The 20042-nt window shown below is 46.7% G+C and overlaps 1 protein-coding gene across 1 annotated transcript in view; it reads right to left on the reverse strand.

The window, feature by feature from the left end:
• ITGB2 (integrin subunit beta 2) overlaps positions 1 to 20042 on the reverse strand; it is a 222086-nt gene that overhangs the window by 40171 nt on the left and 161873 nt on the right. The window contains exons 12-13 of the mRNA XM_078680550.1: positions 18748 to 18932; positions 9657 to 9901 (exon numbers count right to left, since the gene is read on the reverse strand). Coding sequence (XP_078536676.1) covers positions 9657 to 9901; positions 18748 to 18932 — 430 coding nt within the window. The remainder of the gene's footprint in view (positions 1 to 9656; positions 9902 to 18747; positions 18933 to 20042) is intronic.

Raw genomic sequence — 20042 nt, forward strand, 5'->3', positions numbered from 1 at the left:
AGCTGGAACCGCAGGGTTAATTCTATGAAGGACCGAAGAAAGTGTCCTAAGATTCAGAGAGGTAGATCGGCAGGGAACAAAGCCGGATTAGGCCGTGGAGATTATGAATTCCATCAACTGGGAGAGGCGGTTGGCAATGATTTTGGCTAAGATTTGTAATCTAAGTTCAAGAGGGACAATGGTATGTAGGACCCACATAAGGATGGGTCCTTACCAGGTTTGGGGAGGGGTATAATGACCGATTCCCGAAGAGTGGGGGGCAGTATTTGTTTTTCAAGGGCCTCAGCGTAGAATTCAATCAACTGCGACGCCAGCAGGTCCTTGTATGCCTTATAAAATTCCCCAGTAAAGCCGTCTAGCCTGGGCGCAGAGGAGCCACGCAGGGCATCTATGGCTCCAAGGACGTTGGTCTCGGAAATTGGTTCCACCAGTAGGTGTTTGCATTTTTTTTTCCAGATAGACCAACACAATCTCGGACAGATAAGCTTCCAGTGCCGAGGGATCATGCCCTACTTTAGTAGTGTATAAAGTTGTAAAATAATCCAGAAATTCATCACGAATCTCTGAGGTAGAGGTGAGTGTCTAATTTGTGGTAGAGCGCAGTTCAGTAACATAGGCCTTGCTATAAGGGAGAGCAGCATCTGTGCCAAAACCCTGCCAGGTCGTTCTCCCTCTCTGTATCACCTGGCAGTTTGATACTTGCCGAAGAACAATATCATGCGGTCTCCGGATTCTCTGTATTTGATAAGGTGGGCCAATCATCATCCCATCATAGTCAGGTTGGAGGAGTGTAGCGCAGTATTATCTAAGTCGGCAAGATCGCGTTCAATGCGAGAGAGTGTTTTGCAGAGATCTTTAAGAACTCCAGCATGCTTGGCAAAGCAAACGGCCCTGATGAGTGCCTTGAAACCCTCCCATAGGACTGCCCAAGTGTCCACCGAGCCAGTATTAAGAGCGATGTAGTCCTCTATGGCATCCCGCACCTCCGAGTGGAAAAGATCATCATTAAGGGCACGACTTGGGAAGCACCACCGCTGTTCAAACCCATCCGGTCGGGGAACCTTTAGGAAAGATGGACCGGGGAGTGGTCAGAATATGTCCTTGGGAGTTTCTTGAGTGAGTGGCACCAGTTAGAGATACCAGGAGAAACGAGCCAGAGGTCAATTCTAGTCCAGGTGTTGTGCTGGCCAGAATAATTTGTGTATTCAGTGTGGGAGGGCTTGCGCTGCCGCCAAATGTCCATGAGAGACAATTGTTCACAGAGATCTAAAAGCGTGCTGCGCGCTCGTTGTTTAGTGTCAGGAGAAGTGACAGTACTATCTAACGTGGGATGTAGGAGCAAGTTGAAATGCCCCCCGCCCCCCAATTAAGAGCAAGTAGGGCTCTAACTTCAACAGCTGGGCATGTAAAGAGTGGAACAAATCAGGGAAATCCGTGTTCGGGGCGTACACGCACACCAGAGCAGAGCTGAACCCCATCAGAGATCCCGCGATGATGATGTATCTGCCTTCACTATCCCCCATAACCGAGCTGAGGCTAAAGGGAACCCATTTGTGGATAAGGATGGCCGTATCCCTGGCATAATTACTAAAGTTGGCAAAATACCTGTGCGCCCCCCAGCTAGCAGCTAAGTGGGTCGAGTCCGATTTAGGTAAATGCATCTCCTGGAGGAAGACAATGTCTACCTTGTGTCTAAGTAGATAATGAACAACGTGGCACTTCTTGCGTTTATCATTGAGACCCCTGACATTCCAGGACATAAAGGACAGGCAAGAAGGGCCAACAGTATTACCCTTTTTAGCCATCAGGCTTACGTGGTGAGCAAGTCATTTGTACATCACTACAAGGAGGTGAGAGCTGTGACAGTGAACGAACCTGCAAACAATTATAAACATCTATGCAATGACGCTCTCCCCCTGATCCCGCACCCAACCTCACTACGACAAAGGTGAGGCAAAACCAGAACAATAAGTAGAACATAGAGCACCAATTAACTTTACAGTTACGTGAGAAATCCCTAAAGGGGTACATCCGGAAGTTCAAGAACAAACCCAAGGTATTAACCATGAGGGCTGGCAACGCCACGTCAGTCGACCAGCTATTATTAGTGCTGGGATTTCAATGTTGCACCCCAAACTATTCAGACTGTTGCTGGATTTGGACAGTGTTCTTTTTACTCAATATTTATTAACTTTGTTTGATTTACTCATGGTGTAGAAGATTTTGACTCTTATTTTATTGTATTTTATGGTAGTGAGTATGATTTTGAGCTCAAACCGTTTTTGGATGGGGCATATTGTGATCCTCAACTCTTTCTTGAATTTAGTTGATGAGCAGATTGTTGCGCTGAAACTTTGCTTGAATTGACTGGTGGTGAGCGTGATGTTGAGCTCAAACCTTTTCTGATGGGGCACACTGCGTCCCTAACTTTGATTGTATTTACAGGTGGCAGGCATTTTGCTATTGCGCTCAAACCTTTTCTGATTGGTGGTGGGCTTTACTTGAATGCTCAAGCCATATCGAGGGGGCTTTTTGACACCTGAATGTTAAAGTGAGTTTTTTTTGTTGACATTAAGTTTGTTGCGCAATTTTTACTTGGTCATAGGTCACGTTTTTGGCCTCAAACCTTTTGCGAGGTTATTTTTCTACCTCATTGCATTTAATTGTGATGGGCTTTTGCACCCATTGGTATTGGGCTTTACTTTACTTGTATGCTCAAACCATATTGATGGGGCACTTTAGTTCCCCAATTGCATTTTGTGATGTGCAGCTTGTTGCATAATTCTTACTAGTTGTTCTTGGTGATGGCTCACTTTTGTGGAATCAACCCTATTTTCGGGGTCATGATCCTACTTCTTTGCATGTACTTGTAATGGGCATTTGCACCCAAATGTATTATTAATTTACTTTTTACTGAGTGCATCTTTGGCACCCTGGTTCCGCACCACTCTTTACTTGGGCATATGTGTAGCATCTTTTCTGGGCATGCTTATTTCCTTGTATTGAAAGGAGTGTGTGTGTGTTTTTCTGTGTTCTTTCTTGTACCTTTCTTTCCCAGGACATTGTGTTGCATCTTTTGGGGCACATTTATTTCCATTTTTTGAAGGGGAGAGTGTGTGTTGCGTGTGTGTTATTTTGCTCTGTATTTCCTCTCCTTTTACTTATTTGTTTTTATTTCCATCCGCTATGCTCTATTGTTTGTTATTGTCTCCTTAATGGAGGAAGGTGTGTGGTAGCTTAATGTTTAGTCCTTCCTTTGTATTCTGTGCCCTGCTACTCAGCCATTGTGTGAGAGATGTCATGGAATGTTCCTGTGTGTCTGGTTGTGTGAAAGGTCAGTTGGTGTATGTGGGCTGAGCAGCTGGGATGCTGCTCCCGGTGGGGCTACTGCTACAACTATCTTATATTCTACAATTTCCTGTAACTATATACTCCTGATTGAACTGAAGAATAAAGTACCTTTAAATTCACCTTCAACTCTGCCTACCCTCCTTCGTAAGTTACTTCACCTCTATCATGGGACGAGTATCAGCGAAGAGTGCTTGCACGCTATCGCAGTACTATGGCAGGGAAGCAAGTGCTTTGGGTACGGTAAAAAAAAAAAAGACAACGCATTGTAAGTTAGGAGTGCATGGCCAAAGGAGGCATGTACAGGGGTTGTCTACAGATGGAGGCTTGGTCTCAGGAACTGGGCGATGGCTATTCGGCTGCCAGTCATAGTGGAGGTTAGGCAGTAGCGGGAGGGTCGGCTGCATATGAAGGGTTGGCCATAGAACCAATTTAAATGATCATTAAAAACCCAAACATTTACTGAAAAAAACAACGGGTTGGCATGTTAAAATTAAAAGGAAGGAGGGATGAGAATGTTGGTTGGGTGTTTGCACAGGGACGGGTGCTGGGCCCGCCTAAGGCAAAGCGTTGTGCCCATGCTCTGCTGTGCATAGCAGAAGGCTGTGCGCAGGAGGCACTGGGCATACATGCTAGGTTAGGGATTGGCCATACTCTGGGTTGGGTGAAGGGCCTGGCTGAAAGCTGCAAGCAGGAACATTTTGGTGATTGCCGAGGGGTGGGGTGCATGGCCCAGCGCCCAACCTCCCACAGGCAACCAAGTCCACATATCCTGTAATGGCAGCTGCAACATTTCATCTGATTTTGGGGGCCCCCAATCAGAGTGCTTAGTCCAGGTGAACCGATCTCGTTCTCATGGGAGCAAAATAACCAACAGAAGAGAGAGTCTGCTCAGCCAATCACAATTGTTTGTTCTTTAAATTTCCGCTAATGCTGGACTCCTAAAGTATTTCTGAGGGAACAAGTGCTGATATATCCCTATTCTTTTAACCTTAATTTCTCCAAAACTATTGAATGGATTTACACAAAATCACAAAAAACATATTTTCTGGGCAAAGATTTGGCTTTCTGCCAAATTTGGTGTGATTGTATTCAGCTGTTTTTTCTATATTGTTGTGTAATTTTCTTTATGGTAATTGCATGGGAAACCTGTGATTTGGGGTCCTTCTTTTTGTCTATGATAGCTTTATAGATACATCTGTATTTGTAAAGTGCAAACTACTCACCCTTATGGGTCTCAAGGATCTGGGAGCCATTGTGGAAATTAAGTGAGCTATTGCCCAGAGTCACATCGTACCGAGTGGAGCTGCCACCAGAGCCAGGGATCCAACCATGAGCCCTGTGTTCTGAAGTCAGCTGCCCTGGCTGCTGCACCACACCTCTCCAGGACCCCAACACTCTCCAGGACAGAGCTGAGGTTGATGAATATAAAAAGAAAGTTTGGGGAATAATCGTCAAATGGTACTAAAGTTATTGACAAAACCAAAACCACTCTTCCTATGGAAAGTCTGATCTAATTAGAACTACACAGTGGCGACTGCCACTGTGTAATATATACAAATTTACTATTCTTAAAACCACATCTATACACCTTGACCATATATATTTTGTCAAGCTACATATAAGTACAGTTAGCTATAGTAAACTTGCGCTTTCCTATATATGCATGCCTTGTCAATATTTAGTCCACGATATTTACGCGACAATATTTTGGCACATCGATATTATGAAACCATAGTCAGGAAGTATATTTTCGAGGAGCGTCTGGAGATGGAGCTTGACCACAGAAAAAATGTGAGTGGGTAACGTGATGGTAGTTTGTGATGCTAGTTGTTAATTTCAGCTGAATCAAAGTGAAACTTTTTAAGCACTTGGAGACTCTTGCCAGTTTCACGGAGGTGGGGAGGGCACCTCTAGACATTCAATTGGTGGTTATGGGTAGCAGGAGTGGGAGATTGACTCCTGTGGCATGTGATGACCACCAATGGACTATATTGTATTTGTGGGGGGAAGGAGTTGTTCATCAGTGAGGGGAGGATTCTGAGAAATCCTTTAGTGCCAGTGTAGTGTTGTGTGAGTTAGCAATGATGTAGGACTGTGACATAAATGTCAATAAGACCTCTGACTTTGGTCTCAGGATCGCACTCTGCCTTGCAGCTCAGTGGTCTGTGTTGCCTGCCAGCCCCACTGTGCAGGGTTCGAATCTCCCCTGATTCTGGTCTTGTTTTCTCCGCTCTGTTTTTCCAAGTTTTCCTTCCTTGTGCCTGACTGCTATTAATCCTGTTTTATTTTTCCGTACTGTGCCCTTAAGTTTACTTCTTTGTGCCTGACTGCTACCTAAACTTGTGTTGTCTATTCTGTGCCCTTAACCTCACTTCTCTGTGCATGACCGCTGTTTAATCTTGTGTTTTCCGCACTGTGCCTCTTATTATACTTCTCGCGCCGACTGCTGTTTTATCTTGGTAGTGTGCCTCACTGTTGTGCCCATTTTCTTTTCTCTCCTCTCCACTCGTTTTTCCGCTGTTCCCCCCATTCCCGCCACTGTTTCTCCTGTGACCCCTACCCCTGACCACCCCGCTCCCGTCTCCCAGCTTCCCAGCCCTTCCCCCTCCCCTACATAATGGCGGCCACTGCGGGAGAGCGCGAGTGAGACCTCCGACTTCGGTCTCAGGATTGCACTCTCCCTTGCAGCTCCGCGGTGCTCTATGTCGCCTGCCAGCCCCACCGTGCAGGGTTCGAATCTACCCTGATTCTGGTCTTGTTTTCTCCGCTCTGTTCCTCCTAATTTTACTTCCTTGTGCCTGACTGTTGTTAATACTAGTTTTTTTCCCAGCTCTGTGCCCCTAATTTTACTTCTTTGTGCCTGACAGCTACCTAAACTTGTTTTGTCTGCTCTGTGCCCTTAATCTCACTTCTCTGTGCATGACCGCTGTTAAATCTTGTTTTTTCCGCGCTGTGCCTCTTAGTATACTTCTTGTGCCCGACTGCTGTTTTACCTTGGTATTGTGCATATTGTGCCTCACTATTGTGCCCGTTTTCTTTTCTGCCCTCTCCACTCATTATCCCGGCGTTCCCGCATTCCCGCTGCCGATTCTCCCATGACCCCTCCCCCTAACCGCCCTGCTCCCGCCTCCTAGTTTCAAGTCCCTCCCCCACATAATGGCGGCAGCTGCGTGGTCGCGCAGTGGACGTGTGCAGCGGGCACACCCTAGCATGCCGAAGGCGCGCCTAATGCAAGCCGTCTGTGCCCGTCCGCAACTCAACCATGGCCAGCTCATGACCCCTGGTTCTCCAAGACCTCACCGCTACTACTCAACCACCCTCCACGTACTCAACCCCAGAAGACACGCCGACTGTGAAAGATCCTCGCCGAACACCACCCACGGGCAGTCACCATCGACAGAGCCCTCGGGACCGTCAAAGGAACGCCCAATGCACACACTACCGAAACTCTGACTTGCATCCTGCTCAACATGCGCTCCCTGCGCCAACACGCCATTGAGATCTGGGACCTGCTCAACACCCTCTTGTCCGACGTCGCCTTCTTCACGGAAACCTGGACCAACGCCACCTCGGGTCCCGACGTCGCCACCGCCATCCCTGATGGCTACAAGATCCAGAGAAAGGACCGTCCACATCGCCCAGGAGGAGGACTCGCCATCGCACACAAGACCTCCCTCCGTCCCTCCACATCCAGCACGAGTGACCCCCACTCCAACACAGAACACCTCCACTTCCAGATCCAGACAAGCCCCAGGACCATGCTACGTGGCACCCTCATCTACAGACCGCCAGGACCTTGCACCCACCACGCAACGACCATTGCCGAGCTCGCCGCACCCCTGCCATCACCTCCACGGACTACATGCTACTCGGTGACCTGAACTTCCACCTCGACAATGGCAATAACCCCGACTCCCCTACTCTCCTCGAAAACCTTGCCAACCTAGGGTTGAAGCAGCTCGTCAACACACCCACCCACAGAGCAGGTCACACCCTGGACCCCATCTTCGTGGGAGGAACAAACATCCTCTTCTGCCACACCACCCAGCCCCTCTGGACTGACCACCACTGTGTCCACTTCACCTTCAACACGACCACCGCACCCAAACCCACCCTACGTCCGTCATGACGGAACTGGAGCAAAGTCACAGAGGAGCACCTAAACACCACCCTCCATCAATACCCCCCCATCGCCGCGACGGACACCAACGCCGCAGCCAGGGAATTTCACCGCTGAGTCTCCCGCCGTGCCAACAAGCTCACAACCCTCTGCCCCTGCCAAACAACGCCCGATGAAAGCCACCTGGTTCACCACAGATCTTCAAGAAGCCAGACGCTCCTGCAGACGCCTAGAGAAATCCTGGCGAAACGTGAAAACCACGGAAGCACGGAACGACCACAAGAGCGCCCTGAAGGAATACCACTAGCGCATAAGAGACACCAAACGAACCTTAATAAAGGACAAAGTCCAGACCAATGTGACCAACGCCAAGGAACTGTTCAACGTCATACATCAATTCGCAAAACGCACCTGCGAAGCCACGGACGTCACACCTTCGCCGGAATCCTGCGACAAGCTCAGCTCCTACTTCCATCTGAAGATCAAGGTCATCTACCACATTCTCAGCGTACTAATGACGAGCACCACCCCTCTACCCACCGCCGCCGATAAGCCGACCATCACGTCCTGGGATCCCGCTACCATCCAACTCATCACAGCGACCATGAAGAAAACCCACTCAGGAGCCCCAACGGACCCCTGCTCAATGCACATCTTCCACACGGCCGCCACCATCATCGCACACGAACTAGGAAGCACCATCAACGCCTCCCTTAGATCAGGCAACTGCCCAGATGACTGGAAACGGGCAGGGGTAAAACCCCTCCTCAATAAACCATCGACCGACCCAACAGACCTGAAAAACTACCCACCCATCTCTCTCCTCCCTTTTGTGGCCAAAATCACAGAGAGACTCGTAAACGCCCAGCTGACCGCATTCATAGAAGAGAACTCCATCCTGGATGCCTCCCAGGCTGGATTTCGTAGCAACCATAGCACTGAGACCGCCCTCCTCACCGCCACTGACGACATGTGCATGCAACTCGACCAGGGACACACCATGGCCCTTATCCTTCTAGACCTCCCCGCAGCCTTCAACACCGTTTCACATTGCACTCTCGCAGCCAGACTGCACGACGCAGGAATACAAGGAGCCGCCCTCGACTGGATCCAAGCCTTCCTCTCCGGCAGAACCCAGGGGAATCCGTCCCCCCCTTCCTTTCCAAACCCATGGAAATCAACTGTGGAGTACCCCAGGGATCATCACTCAGCCCCACGCTCTTCAACATCTACATGGCCCACCTCGCAGCCATCATCAGAGCATGGGCTCAGCATCGTATCCTACGCCGACGACACCCAGCTCATCCTCTCGCTCACTAGGATCCCCGAAGACACTAGACTCTGTTTCCAGGAAGGTATGAAGAACGTGCCAGCCTGGATGAAGGACAGCTGCCTGCAGCTAAACTTATAGAAGACCGAGGTCCTCATCCTCGGTGTTAGAAAGTGGTTCTGACACTCTGGGCCGCCCAGAGTTATCGCTTTTTGAGCACCTATTTGTTGAGCTTTTACTGTGGGAGAGCCTCAGAAGTTGGGACTCACCCACAGTGTACTCATGATAAAAGAGACTGCATGTGGATTTTACTGGTGTCCCTCTTGTTTGACTAGGCCGCTGCATGGTAGCAGGAGTATGGGGCCCCGGTATGGTTACATGCAGACACATGTGTAAATGCGTGTGCACACGTGTACATGCTGCACAGGGGAGATTCCTGGTGTGCGCTGCCCAGGAGCAGCTACAAAGTGAATAGTGTGGCAGGACTTATGCAGAATTGGGTGGTGACATGGAATAGGCTTTATACGCTGGGCAAAACATGCCAGGGAAAGTCAGTGTGTTTTACTGTTTTCACTTCATTATTCTGCTATGGAGATGTCCCATGGGCTAGTGATACTTTCCTAAGGCCTACGAATTCCAGACAGGCACTAAAGTCCACTGTAACTTGTGTGAGAAGAATTATTCTGCTGGGTCCAAAGTCATATTTGTACTGCTTTTGGGTCATTCAGAAAACTTATATTTCTCTGAGTCAGCTAATAACTAGGGCCTGGCTGGGGCTAACTCTGCCAGGCTGATTTAATGACCTTCCTCTACAAGCCTTGGCCTCAGAGTCTGACTTTCCTAATTTCAGTATGTCGGAGGATCCAGAGGGATGGCTTAACCTCTTCTAGATGTAGGCTGGACAATGTTGCTTACCTTCTCCACCGCACAGCAGGCCATTGAAGACCTCACAGTTCCAGTTGTTGCATTCACAGAAGGCACCATAGATCTGCTTCTTGGGGTCATCACTGGCATGGCAGATGCACTGACCACAAACACATTCTCCTAAACCAGAGCAAGTCGCCGAACCATTATCCTTCCTGCAGCTGACTTCCAGATCTGTGGTGGACTTTCCAGTTGTATTGCACTCACAGTTCTTGCCCACATAGCCTTCGTCACACCTGGCCAAGAAGGGAGAAAGGACAGTTTTCAAGAGTCAGTGAAAATTTAGAGTTACGTGGGCAGCAGTAAGTTAAGAAAACAAACCCTACAAGTGATTCGGCCTGTAAACATTATGAATGGCTTTCTCTTTGTGGCTATACAAAAACGTTAAAAACACCACATTTTGTATCTTCCCATTCCCAAAGTGAACGTACAATCTGGATATGTTCTATGGTGTAAATATTTCAGATTTGTTTAGTCGTATATATTTGATATGCAGGGTGATTAGTCTCAGACTTTGCACAGTTATCTTTCATGTTTCATCCTTCAAGACATTTCTCTTTTTAGTCATTCAATAGATGCAGGTCCAATTGACTACTATACAATTTTTTTTATTTATCACTGGCTTTTGCCTAGGAAAGAAACTCAGCTTGTGCTAGGTGAAGTCTTCAACAGGAGAAGGAATCCAATAACTCTTGACCTCCAGTATCCACTTCTTCGGAGCTGGACATCAGAATATCAGGGTCAGTACTGTTGGCTTCCATTTTTGTCCAGATATTATCATACTTATTTTTGATACCATCTTTTTTTATTGATTTTTGTAATAAAAAGCAACAAAAACATGTATAGCCTACTCCCGCCATCTGTTATCCAGTACACACCCACACGGTGGAGGTAATAGACTATCTGCCACTAAAGGACACCTTATCAAGTATTAATTATTATACCCTTCAAAAACACATGATCAATAGTTCTATAGTTCATTTCAAATGTGTTGCCAACTCCCCCATACTCTCTCATGTTTCTTGGGGCAAACCCATGCAACATATACAGCCTTCCCCCAAACACAACACAGGTCCATTTCTGCTCACCAGGTCCCCACAGCTGGAGCCTCAGTCTGTCTCCATTGACAGGCAATTTCTCTCTTTGCTATCACCAATCCCAGTCTTACAAGCGTTCTCTCAGCATGTGTAAACCCTTCGTCATCCACCGCACCAAGAAGGGCCATTTTGGGGGTGAAACAGATCGGGCGGCTAAGCATTGCTGTGTGGAGTCTGTAGCATTCCAATATGGGCAGCGAACTGCACAACTCCACACAGTATGCAGGAATTCACCCACTTCGACACTGCTTCGGAGGTAGCCAGGGTCTACCTCCTATTCATACACCAAAGCTGCTGTGGAGTTAAATTGGTACAGTGAAGGTATTTGGGTTGAATTATATGGCGCCTCGCAGTTATCGCCCACTCACCGTCGTTGAGCTGCCCAGTGCAATTTTCCCATTTCTCCCTCAAAGAAAAGGGATTCCAAGATATTAACTATTGGGGACTTATATATAAAGGATACCTGCCCCCAATCCAGGAGAGGGCCTCCAATCAATGTAGATTCAAGGGGATTGTATTCGGGCACGTCAAGGTGGACAATCAAGTATGACTGGAGAGTGTCATAGCTGCAGGTATCTAAGGAACTGGAAGCATTCTAATCCAAAATCCTCTATTAGTTCTTCAAATGTCTTGAACCCCAGTGCCACTTATAATATGCCCCATTGAAGTGACACCCAGTAGGTCTGAATCCCAATAACCCAACAGTGCCACAACCTTCGGCAGCAGGGTGCCAAGCCGTAAAGGAGCTACACCTGTTAGTCTGCCCTTCCATCATCAAGTGTTGGTTTATATCTTTTCAGTGCAGGTGGGGAACATGCGATGGCAGATTTCCCCGTAGACATAGACAATCGAGCATTCAAGTTTGTAAGGTGGATCATGTTCCATACCATAGATCCAGTGATTAATGAATAGGTGGGAGCGCCTATAATAAAAGGTTAGGTCAACCATTGCTAGTCCCCATCATGTCAATTTGCATCATTTAGCAAAAGCAACAGGCTAGGTTCCACCCTCTCATATAAATGAGGTGAGAACAGAGTTAAATGATACCAGGGTCGCCTTGGAAAGATAGTAAGGATCAGTTTGCATGGAATACAGTAGCTGTGGAAGAGTAATCATTTTCAAGAGCATGTTGCTCCCTAGCAGAGATAGTGGCACGGTTGACCAGCATTGCACATCGCTCTGCGTCACAGCCAACAAAGTGACCAAGTAATCTGCCCGAGTCTGCTGTAGTCCAGATGTTGACTCTTAAATAGCGGTATCAATTTCCTGCCACTGTCATGCCTGTCTGCCGTGCCCACTCCACTGTGTGACCCGGTAGGCCCACGGGGAATAATCATGTCTTTGACCAATTAACCCAGAACCCAAGTGGAGCACACATGTGTTGAGAACCTCCATGAAGAACGGTCCAGAGATGTAGTGATTATTGATGTATATTAAAAGATCATCAGTGTAGAGGGATACTAGATCGGCGTACGTCTTAGAGCACCAGAGGTCCCGGATGCAAGAGTCAGCTCGGAGGATCTATTGCAAAGGCAAGCAACAGGGGTGACAAAGGGCATCATGTTTGCATCTCTCTTTCATTCAAGCAGAAATTAATCCAATAGGGTTCCCCCGATTCACACTAAAGCTCTCCACTGGCCATAGAGCAGTTTTACGTTTGCCAAGTACTGCAGATCAAAGCCCATAAACCCCAGCAGGTGAAACACATAAGGCCACACTACACATTCAAAAGCCTTTTCAAAGTCTATAAGCAGAACAGCTAAGGGGTCTCCGAAGCGAGGCAGTTGCTGCAAAAGCATTATGCAAGCAACAGATGTTGTTTCACATTGATCTACAGAGGACATAAAGCCACTTTGATCACCGAATCAGTAATGACCATAACGCATCGCAGCGCAAGGATTTTCTCTAGAATTTTGGCTTTGCACTTGATCAGCGTGCTAGGTCTGCAAGAAGAGCAAAGGTGGGCGGGACAGTCTCCTATAGGGATAGTGACTATGTATGACTCCTCCAGAAACTCTGAAGATAGCCAGTACCTCAAGTCTTAAGTCCAATAGTGTTTGTCTTAGTATATCAGATTGGCAACAGAAGTACTCTGCTAGGAGTCCATTAGGACTGGGGCTCTTTCCTGTGAAACCAAATTTCAGCTTCCCTGTGGAGCTGAGATATGGCTTCAGCAATCTCCTCCAATCAAGAGTATGGTATTGAGCAGTGATTGGTAGTGGTGGCTGAATCGATCGAAAGGAGGGACATAAGAATGAAGTACCTCCGTTTAACAGGTCTGAGCAGATGCATAGAGTGAGGCGTAGTAGGCAGTGACTACCTACGCCATCCCTTCGGAGGTCGTATGTACGACACCTGATTCGTCTTCATTACTTGTCATGTGGCTAAGTGTGGTCATACGTTGGCTAAGCACATGAAGCACTTTACTCATTTTGTGGCCTCGTTCATAGAGCTGACTTTGAGATGTTTGCCAGAGTGCCCAAACCTCATCAATTCTTGCTTAAGAGCTGAGGAGGCTAGTGTGAGCACATGATGTGCCTCCACACAGGCCTCTCTCTGGTATTCACGTTCCACAGCCATACCACCTGTTCTAGAATGCCGATCACTCCAATCATTCTTGTTTTTTGTGATCTGATTTTGAGATTACAGTGCCCAGATCCATCGCTCCAAATGAGCCCCACAGTGTTGCCAGGCATTTTGTTGAAAGGATTGTGTTGATCCCTATCGAATAGCCTTTGGAATGTACCACTAGGTCAACCGCGAGGTGCTAAGACGCCAAGGAGGCAGTGTGCGCTGACGGCCAAAACTAACGTGCAGTTCTAACGCCGCAGGTTGGAATCCTCTTCCCTTGCACCTTCGTGCTACCAAGGATGCACGCTCTTTTAAGCGTAGCTTAAAGACCTGGTTATTTAATGGTGTCTTCTAACTCTCTTCTTATGTAGTGTTCAGTGGTAGCGAACCAACAGCACCGGGACACTCTCAGAGTAGATGTGCACTTTATATGTGCTATCTGATTTGATTGTATTCAAATGGTAATGATCCAACAGGATTCTGGCATGAAGGAACATCCTGGAAATTCAAGACATGAAAGATGCTGGGATCAGATAATAATCAAGTCGAGGGAGAGTGCCTTGAACCTTGGAAAGAAAGGTATATCTCCCCGTTTCCCGATGATAGTTATGTCAGACAACTGTGAGACCCAACACCTCAACGAATGTCCAGAAGAGGATGAATGGGGGCAGAGCCCGGGGGAGGGAGACATTTCTGTCTAGGGCAGCAGTTAACAGTCTGTTAAAGTCCCCCACTGTGACAGTAAGTCCAGGTGAGGCCGAAAGCAAGGCCTAGCTTAGGTTTGAAAAAAATGACTGTGTAAGGGGGAGGTGGGGCATAAATTGAGCAGAGATACTGCCACCCACAGAAACTGCCTATGCCACCCAAATGCACCCATACCACCTCAAAGAGAAGGCAAGCATGAATCAGAACTGCCATTTCCCTTGGGCCTCTATGAGTACCTGGCAGCGTAGTTGTACCACAGCAGGCAGCGACAATGATTACCCGATAGATGAGTTTCTTGGGGTAGGAGCATGTCTATACTTAGTTGACTGGCCAGGCGGGGGACCAGCACCTTACTTTACCTTGTTAAGGATACTGTTAACGTTTCAAGTGAGGCAGCAGAGCAGGGTGGTGTTAACACGAAGAGTCATGAGTGATGGGTGAACAGAAAAGGTGTATGGTGGACGGCCTTCAGACAAGTGCATAAGGAGGGCGTGACATAAGAGAGAAAACCTTATCACATACTAGGAATTCCCATACGTCCTCCCCATACTTCAAATAGCAATCTGTTGCATGTAACCCGGGCCAATGCCCCTATTCCAGGTGGACTGAGAGTTATTCCTACCCTCCCGGAGCATCCCAACAAAATATTTAAAGAAAAGAGAGAAAGAAACATTAAATTCCCCAAACAAAAAAGTTAACCATTGGAATAAGAGGGTTGTGGGGTCTACAGGGAAAGGCCCAAAGAATAGTGAGTAAATGTAAATGTAAATGTACAGGAATTTATATAGCGCAAATCACCAAGCGGTTTCTAAGCGCTTGCTTAGGGAACCCGTCCTGGTATTCCCCTGTGAGATAACCCCGGCAGGGTATCCGCAAGGTGAAAGCCAGGCATCCCGCCGCGAGGGGCCGTTGTGGAGATTAAGCAAGCTATTGCCCAGAGTCGCAGAGTGTGAACCCGTGAATCGAGTAGGCACCGGAGCGAGAATTGTCGAGTCCATGGACATTTTAGGACTCAAGACCCCGCTGAGCCGGGAATTGAACCCTGGTCCCGGGCTGACCTCTGCTTCCAGGTCTGCTTCCTCTAACCAGTGAGCCACACTTCTCCACTGGACGATGAGTAGTAAGTCAGCATGTAGCACTGCTTGTGGTTGAGTTAGCGACTCAAAGAGGTAGCCCCGGGCAGTCCATCCCGTCAAGCAAGCACATAATGGTGCAGCAGAGAGAAATGCACCACAGAGACATTGAGTACTGAGTAATAATGGTCACAGAAACACCACCAGGATGAAGCCGGGTTGGTATACAGTTTAGGTATCGGGTGAGGTGAGGGTGGAACACTCTTGTCTTTATGGGTGCACAGTCTTTCAGGAGAGTCCATCACTGATACCTGGTTTTTATTTACTGCGGTCAGCTATGCTGTATTTGCCTGAAGACAAGGATGCTTTGCAGTAAGTTTTCCGCAGCAGCGGGATTGGTTACACCAGCGAATGTCATGGACATTGGTTGTTGTGGAGGAGTGACTGCCTGATCCCAAGAATCCCAAGTTGTTCCAGTGAGAACATCCCTCTGCATCCTCTGTCTGTAGATTTAGGTACCTGGATTTTGCAGACAGATGTGCCACTGTTGTTCTGAGGTCTCAAACCACATTAGCTCGCTCACATATCCTGCCCTCCATTCAAATGACCCTTTCAACAACATTACAGTGGTCCTGCCGAAGACATGTCCGATCAGACCTCAACTATCATGGTCTTCATGGAAGCCCTTGAGCCACAGTTAGCTTGTAGTATAACTACATTGGAAGCATTGTATATTTATCAATTTTTTAACGTGTGGAGGACACCACAGATTTCTCGCTGCCTCTTGGCATGTCGACCATCACTCGGAGATCACAGAAGGAGAGACACCGCTCTTGTGTGCAGGGGGGAGGTGGAAGAGCCAGACTCCAGACAGGGTTGTGGTAGCCACTCAATGTTCAATATATAGGAAGGGAGAGAAGGGGTAGAGAGGCCCCTTCCCCGCCATCATCCCTGAATGTTCCAATGCCTCTGGTGCAAGGCAGATGTGGTTGAACACTACAAGTGTAAAACTCCAAGTATCAGGCTGGCCAACGATGTAGCCCTGTTCCAACCAGGGATCGGAGAGGCTGTGTCCTCGAAAGTAAGGTAAGGTCAAGCCAGTGAGGGCTCACAGGCCAGAATGAAATAGCTGGGAGCCGCACGTGCCGCAGTTCCCTGCAAAACTAAACGAAGAGAAAAGGGCTAAATCACCAACCTCTCAGGAGGGAGGGGCCACCAGTATCATGTAGTCCCTTTGTGGAGCATCCCACCAGTCCCCAGCCCGCATTTCTCATGAAGGATGTGAGCAGCAGTTGCAAGAGAAGCCAGGGAACCAGGATAGAGCTCCAGGCACACGTGGTCTCAGCTCTCAGAAGTTGCAGAATCTGTTTCTACTGCGCATGCCAGAGGGGTGCCTCGCCAGGTGGGAGAACATGTTATACGTGATTCAGGACCTTATTCCTCTCATGGCTGTTAGAGCGGTTCTGCCATCTTGAGCAAGCAGGCTGATCATTGGCCTGCCCGGACTCGTATGTCTTCATACATCCACCCGGGGCATTGGAAGCCACCAGTCCAAAACGGATGGCTCCAAGATACTAAAATGATGCCGGTCTCTACAGGATCGGCAGGATTTATGGGCCATGGATTGAGCTCCTGTAAACCACATCTGCCATGTCAGCTGCTCAACCATGCCCCTCTATTATCATACTTATTGACATAGCAGAGAATATAGAATTCAAGGCAATCGCTGCATTTCTTGACCTGGATGTTTAGCAAATTATTGTTTGTCTTCTTGTAGTGTAGGGTATGGTATTCAATAATGTAAATAACACTTTGGAATTTTTGGCTGTTATCCCCCTCTCACAGATGCATTTGCTAACTTTGTAGTGGTTCAACTGACCAGGTAAAAGAAATCAAAGCAGTCACAGACAAGGATCTGGCATTGGCTTATTGTGCTTCCTTCAGGCAGGAAAACTATTGGGATAAATTCACCCATGTTCATCATAGATAAAGTTGATGATTTACACAAAAAGTAAATAGTTATGGGGCATAATATGAAGCAGGGCGCTAAAAAGTATCGCCATTTTGGCGGCAGAAAACTGCTGCTAAAGCGGTGATACTGGGCTTGATAATATGGCCTTGTGAATTCCAATTGAAACCCATGTTCTGGTGTGAACATGGGCTTCTATTGGAATTCTCCAGGGCATATTATTAAGCCTATTACCGCCGCTTTAGCAGCAGTTTTGTGCCGCTAAAATGGCGATAATTTTAACGCCCTGCTTGATAATATGCCCCTATAATTTTCTAACTGCATTCTAGCGAATCCAATCCTAGTGCCAAAGTTTTGAATGATGGGAGCTTTTCTAACCTGCGGCTCTGTCCTCCCCTTTTCACCTCACTTACATCGACTCAGATATCTTCTAGTTTTGAAACCCATAATATCTACATTATGTACTACCAAAATTACATAAACCTGTTCGTCCACCAACTGAGAGTCCCTTTCTGTCTGACATTGACACTTTCATCAGGATATCTTTCTTCATATATTGCTAACTTTCTTAAGTCGCATTTTAGGGATCTTGCATCTAATTTTAAAGATACACACAATTTTCTTTCAAAATTGAATGATACAGAGGAGAACTTATGGGTCATTAAACTAGATGTGCTATAGGTATATACTTCAATCCATCATACTGATGGCCAGAAAAGAAGATCAAACAATTTTATTTGAAAAGAAGATCAGCCAATCGAATGCAACAAATGAGATCATTCTTGACCTTATTGGATGTGATGGTCTGGACATTTGCTCCATCCTTTGCACATCTAACACTGGCGGTATGATGGGTGGAAACATGTCCATGGAACACACAAGACAGAAATTCTGTGGCTAAAGTACATCCTGTATATTTAGAAAAGTGAGAGAACTAATTTGGAAACATATGCATCAGACTGAATCAGAATTCCTATTATATCAGGTTATTAAGAGACAGAAATAAAAAATTATATTTCTAGACTTAGCACTTAATATTGCGAATGGAATGTTGACTTCCTAACTTGATACATCTTTAAAAACTGTGCTAACCGTGATATAACATTCAACATCACAAACGGAGGGGTATTTTGAATAAAACCCGTATATGCTCACCACAAAATGATGGCCTCCTCATAGCCTGATCTTCGAGAGCAGCCACTCGCCCTCTGAGGGCACCACAACTTCAGGGCCACAGCTTTAGCTTTAGCTTCTAGGTTGCACCCACCAAAAAGGCCATACAGTTCTCAGCAAAAATGAAATTCCAAAGATTGATTCCTTAATTTGCTCCATTCCGACTTCAAGTTAAGGAAAGCTATGGAAAATAGTGATGATACACACGTTTTGCAAGAGCAGCTAAAGACGTGTGCTGTTAGGCTTCTATGACCACACCCAAATTTTATTCATTTTTATAGGCACCCATGCCCAGATTTTAGCTTTTTGCACTGGAGGAGTGTGCCTTCCACCATGCTGATGCTGCAGAGCCCTTTTGTCCTACCTGTCCGCCCGTCAACACAAGAAATGGGGTCCACTATGCCATGCAGGGCTGCAGGAGCTCATGCTTCAGGGTCCTAGTGAGCCTCGCAATAGAGTTCACTTCACAACATAATTGTGTCAAGAATTGTTACCTGCAGATGCCACAGATTGTTTTGCCATGCGAGTTGCAGTCTTTAGGTTGCGGTGTGTCATCGCACTCACAGTCGCACAGGGTTTTGACATTGACGGTGAGTGTGTCTGTGAAGCTGAGAGGCCGAATAACAAAGGATTGATCAGGGAGGCACTTCTTTGCTGTTACTTTCACCACAAAGCTGATCTAAAACAAATAGTACAAGAAAGTGTGTTATAGCAAAAAGAAAATGGCTACTGTGTGCAAATGGAAATACAAAATGAAAGGACACAAATAATACCCCATAACATTTGCATTCCGTTGTCATCTGTAAGAAGATAAATGTTTTAGGAATAACAAGGTTTAACTTTTTGAATCACTGGGATATTTTGTGGTATATTGATTTTAACACAGAATTGGAAAGAAAAACTATTTATCAGCACCAACACACCAGAGTCTTCTATAAGTGTTGACTGTAGCACAGTAAATATGCATATTATGTTGCATTCACATACCTTATAACTCTATTGCCAGCAAACTAAGACATATAGGGGTGATAATTACTCAACAGCTGTAAGCGGCCTACACTTAATGTTGCAAATGAGCCATATTTGTTTTCTGCTCAGAGAATATACAGAAAATATTTCTCTGAGCAAATACAGATATTAGCGGTGGTAGAAGCGAGGATGAACATGGGTGGGGTACTGGCACCCTCCATTACCTACCTACATTCCCCTATTGAAAAAGAAATAATTGCTGTAATATGGTGAGAATAAACTTAAAGGCCATAGGCGCATACCTTACCCCTCACACCCCAGAGCTATCTTTCATATGACAAAGAACTTGCAGTATCAGGACTCACCTGAAAGTAGAGCTACTTTCTCGGGCTGCACAGAATGAACAGGTTTATAACTTCCAAATAGCATAAATATATCTTCATTTTCACAAAACGTGCATACTCTGGATTCACGCAGCCCATTGATCATTTAAGTGTCACATGAAAAATATTCAGTTTTAGATAGTCGAGCTATCACTCACATTACAGAGATCATACAGTGGTTTGTTTTAGCCATAAGAGCTATCCTTCAGAGAACACAAAACCTAACAGCAGAATTATGCTGCGAATAATGTAGAGGTTCAGGCCCCCGATGGCGAATCTGTCCTCACTTGATACATTTTATTTAATTTCACATCTCAGACAGTGTAGCTTATTTACAGGCCAGGCACTGACCATGTAGCCGCTATCTCACTCTTCAGGTATCCAAGCTACGCTCACACTTTCGAAACTGTAGCCACAAACAGCAGCTGCATCATCAA

Source organism: Lissotriton helveticus, chromosome 3_1, assembly GCF_964261635.1.
Source record: "Lissotriton helveticus chromosome 3_1, aLisHel1.1, whole genome shotgun sequence".
NCBI classification, from domain to species: Eukaryota; Metazoa; Chordata; class Amphibia; order Caudata; family Salamandridae; genus Lissotriton; species Lissotriton helveticus.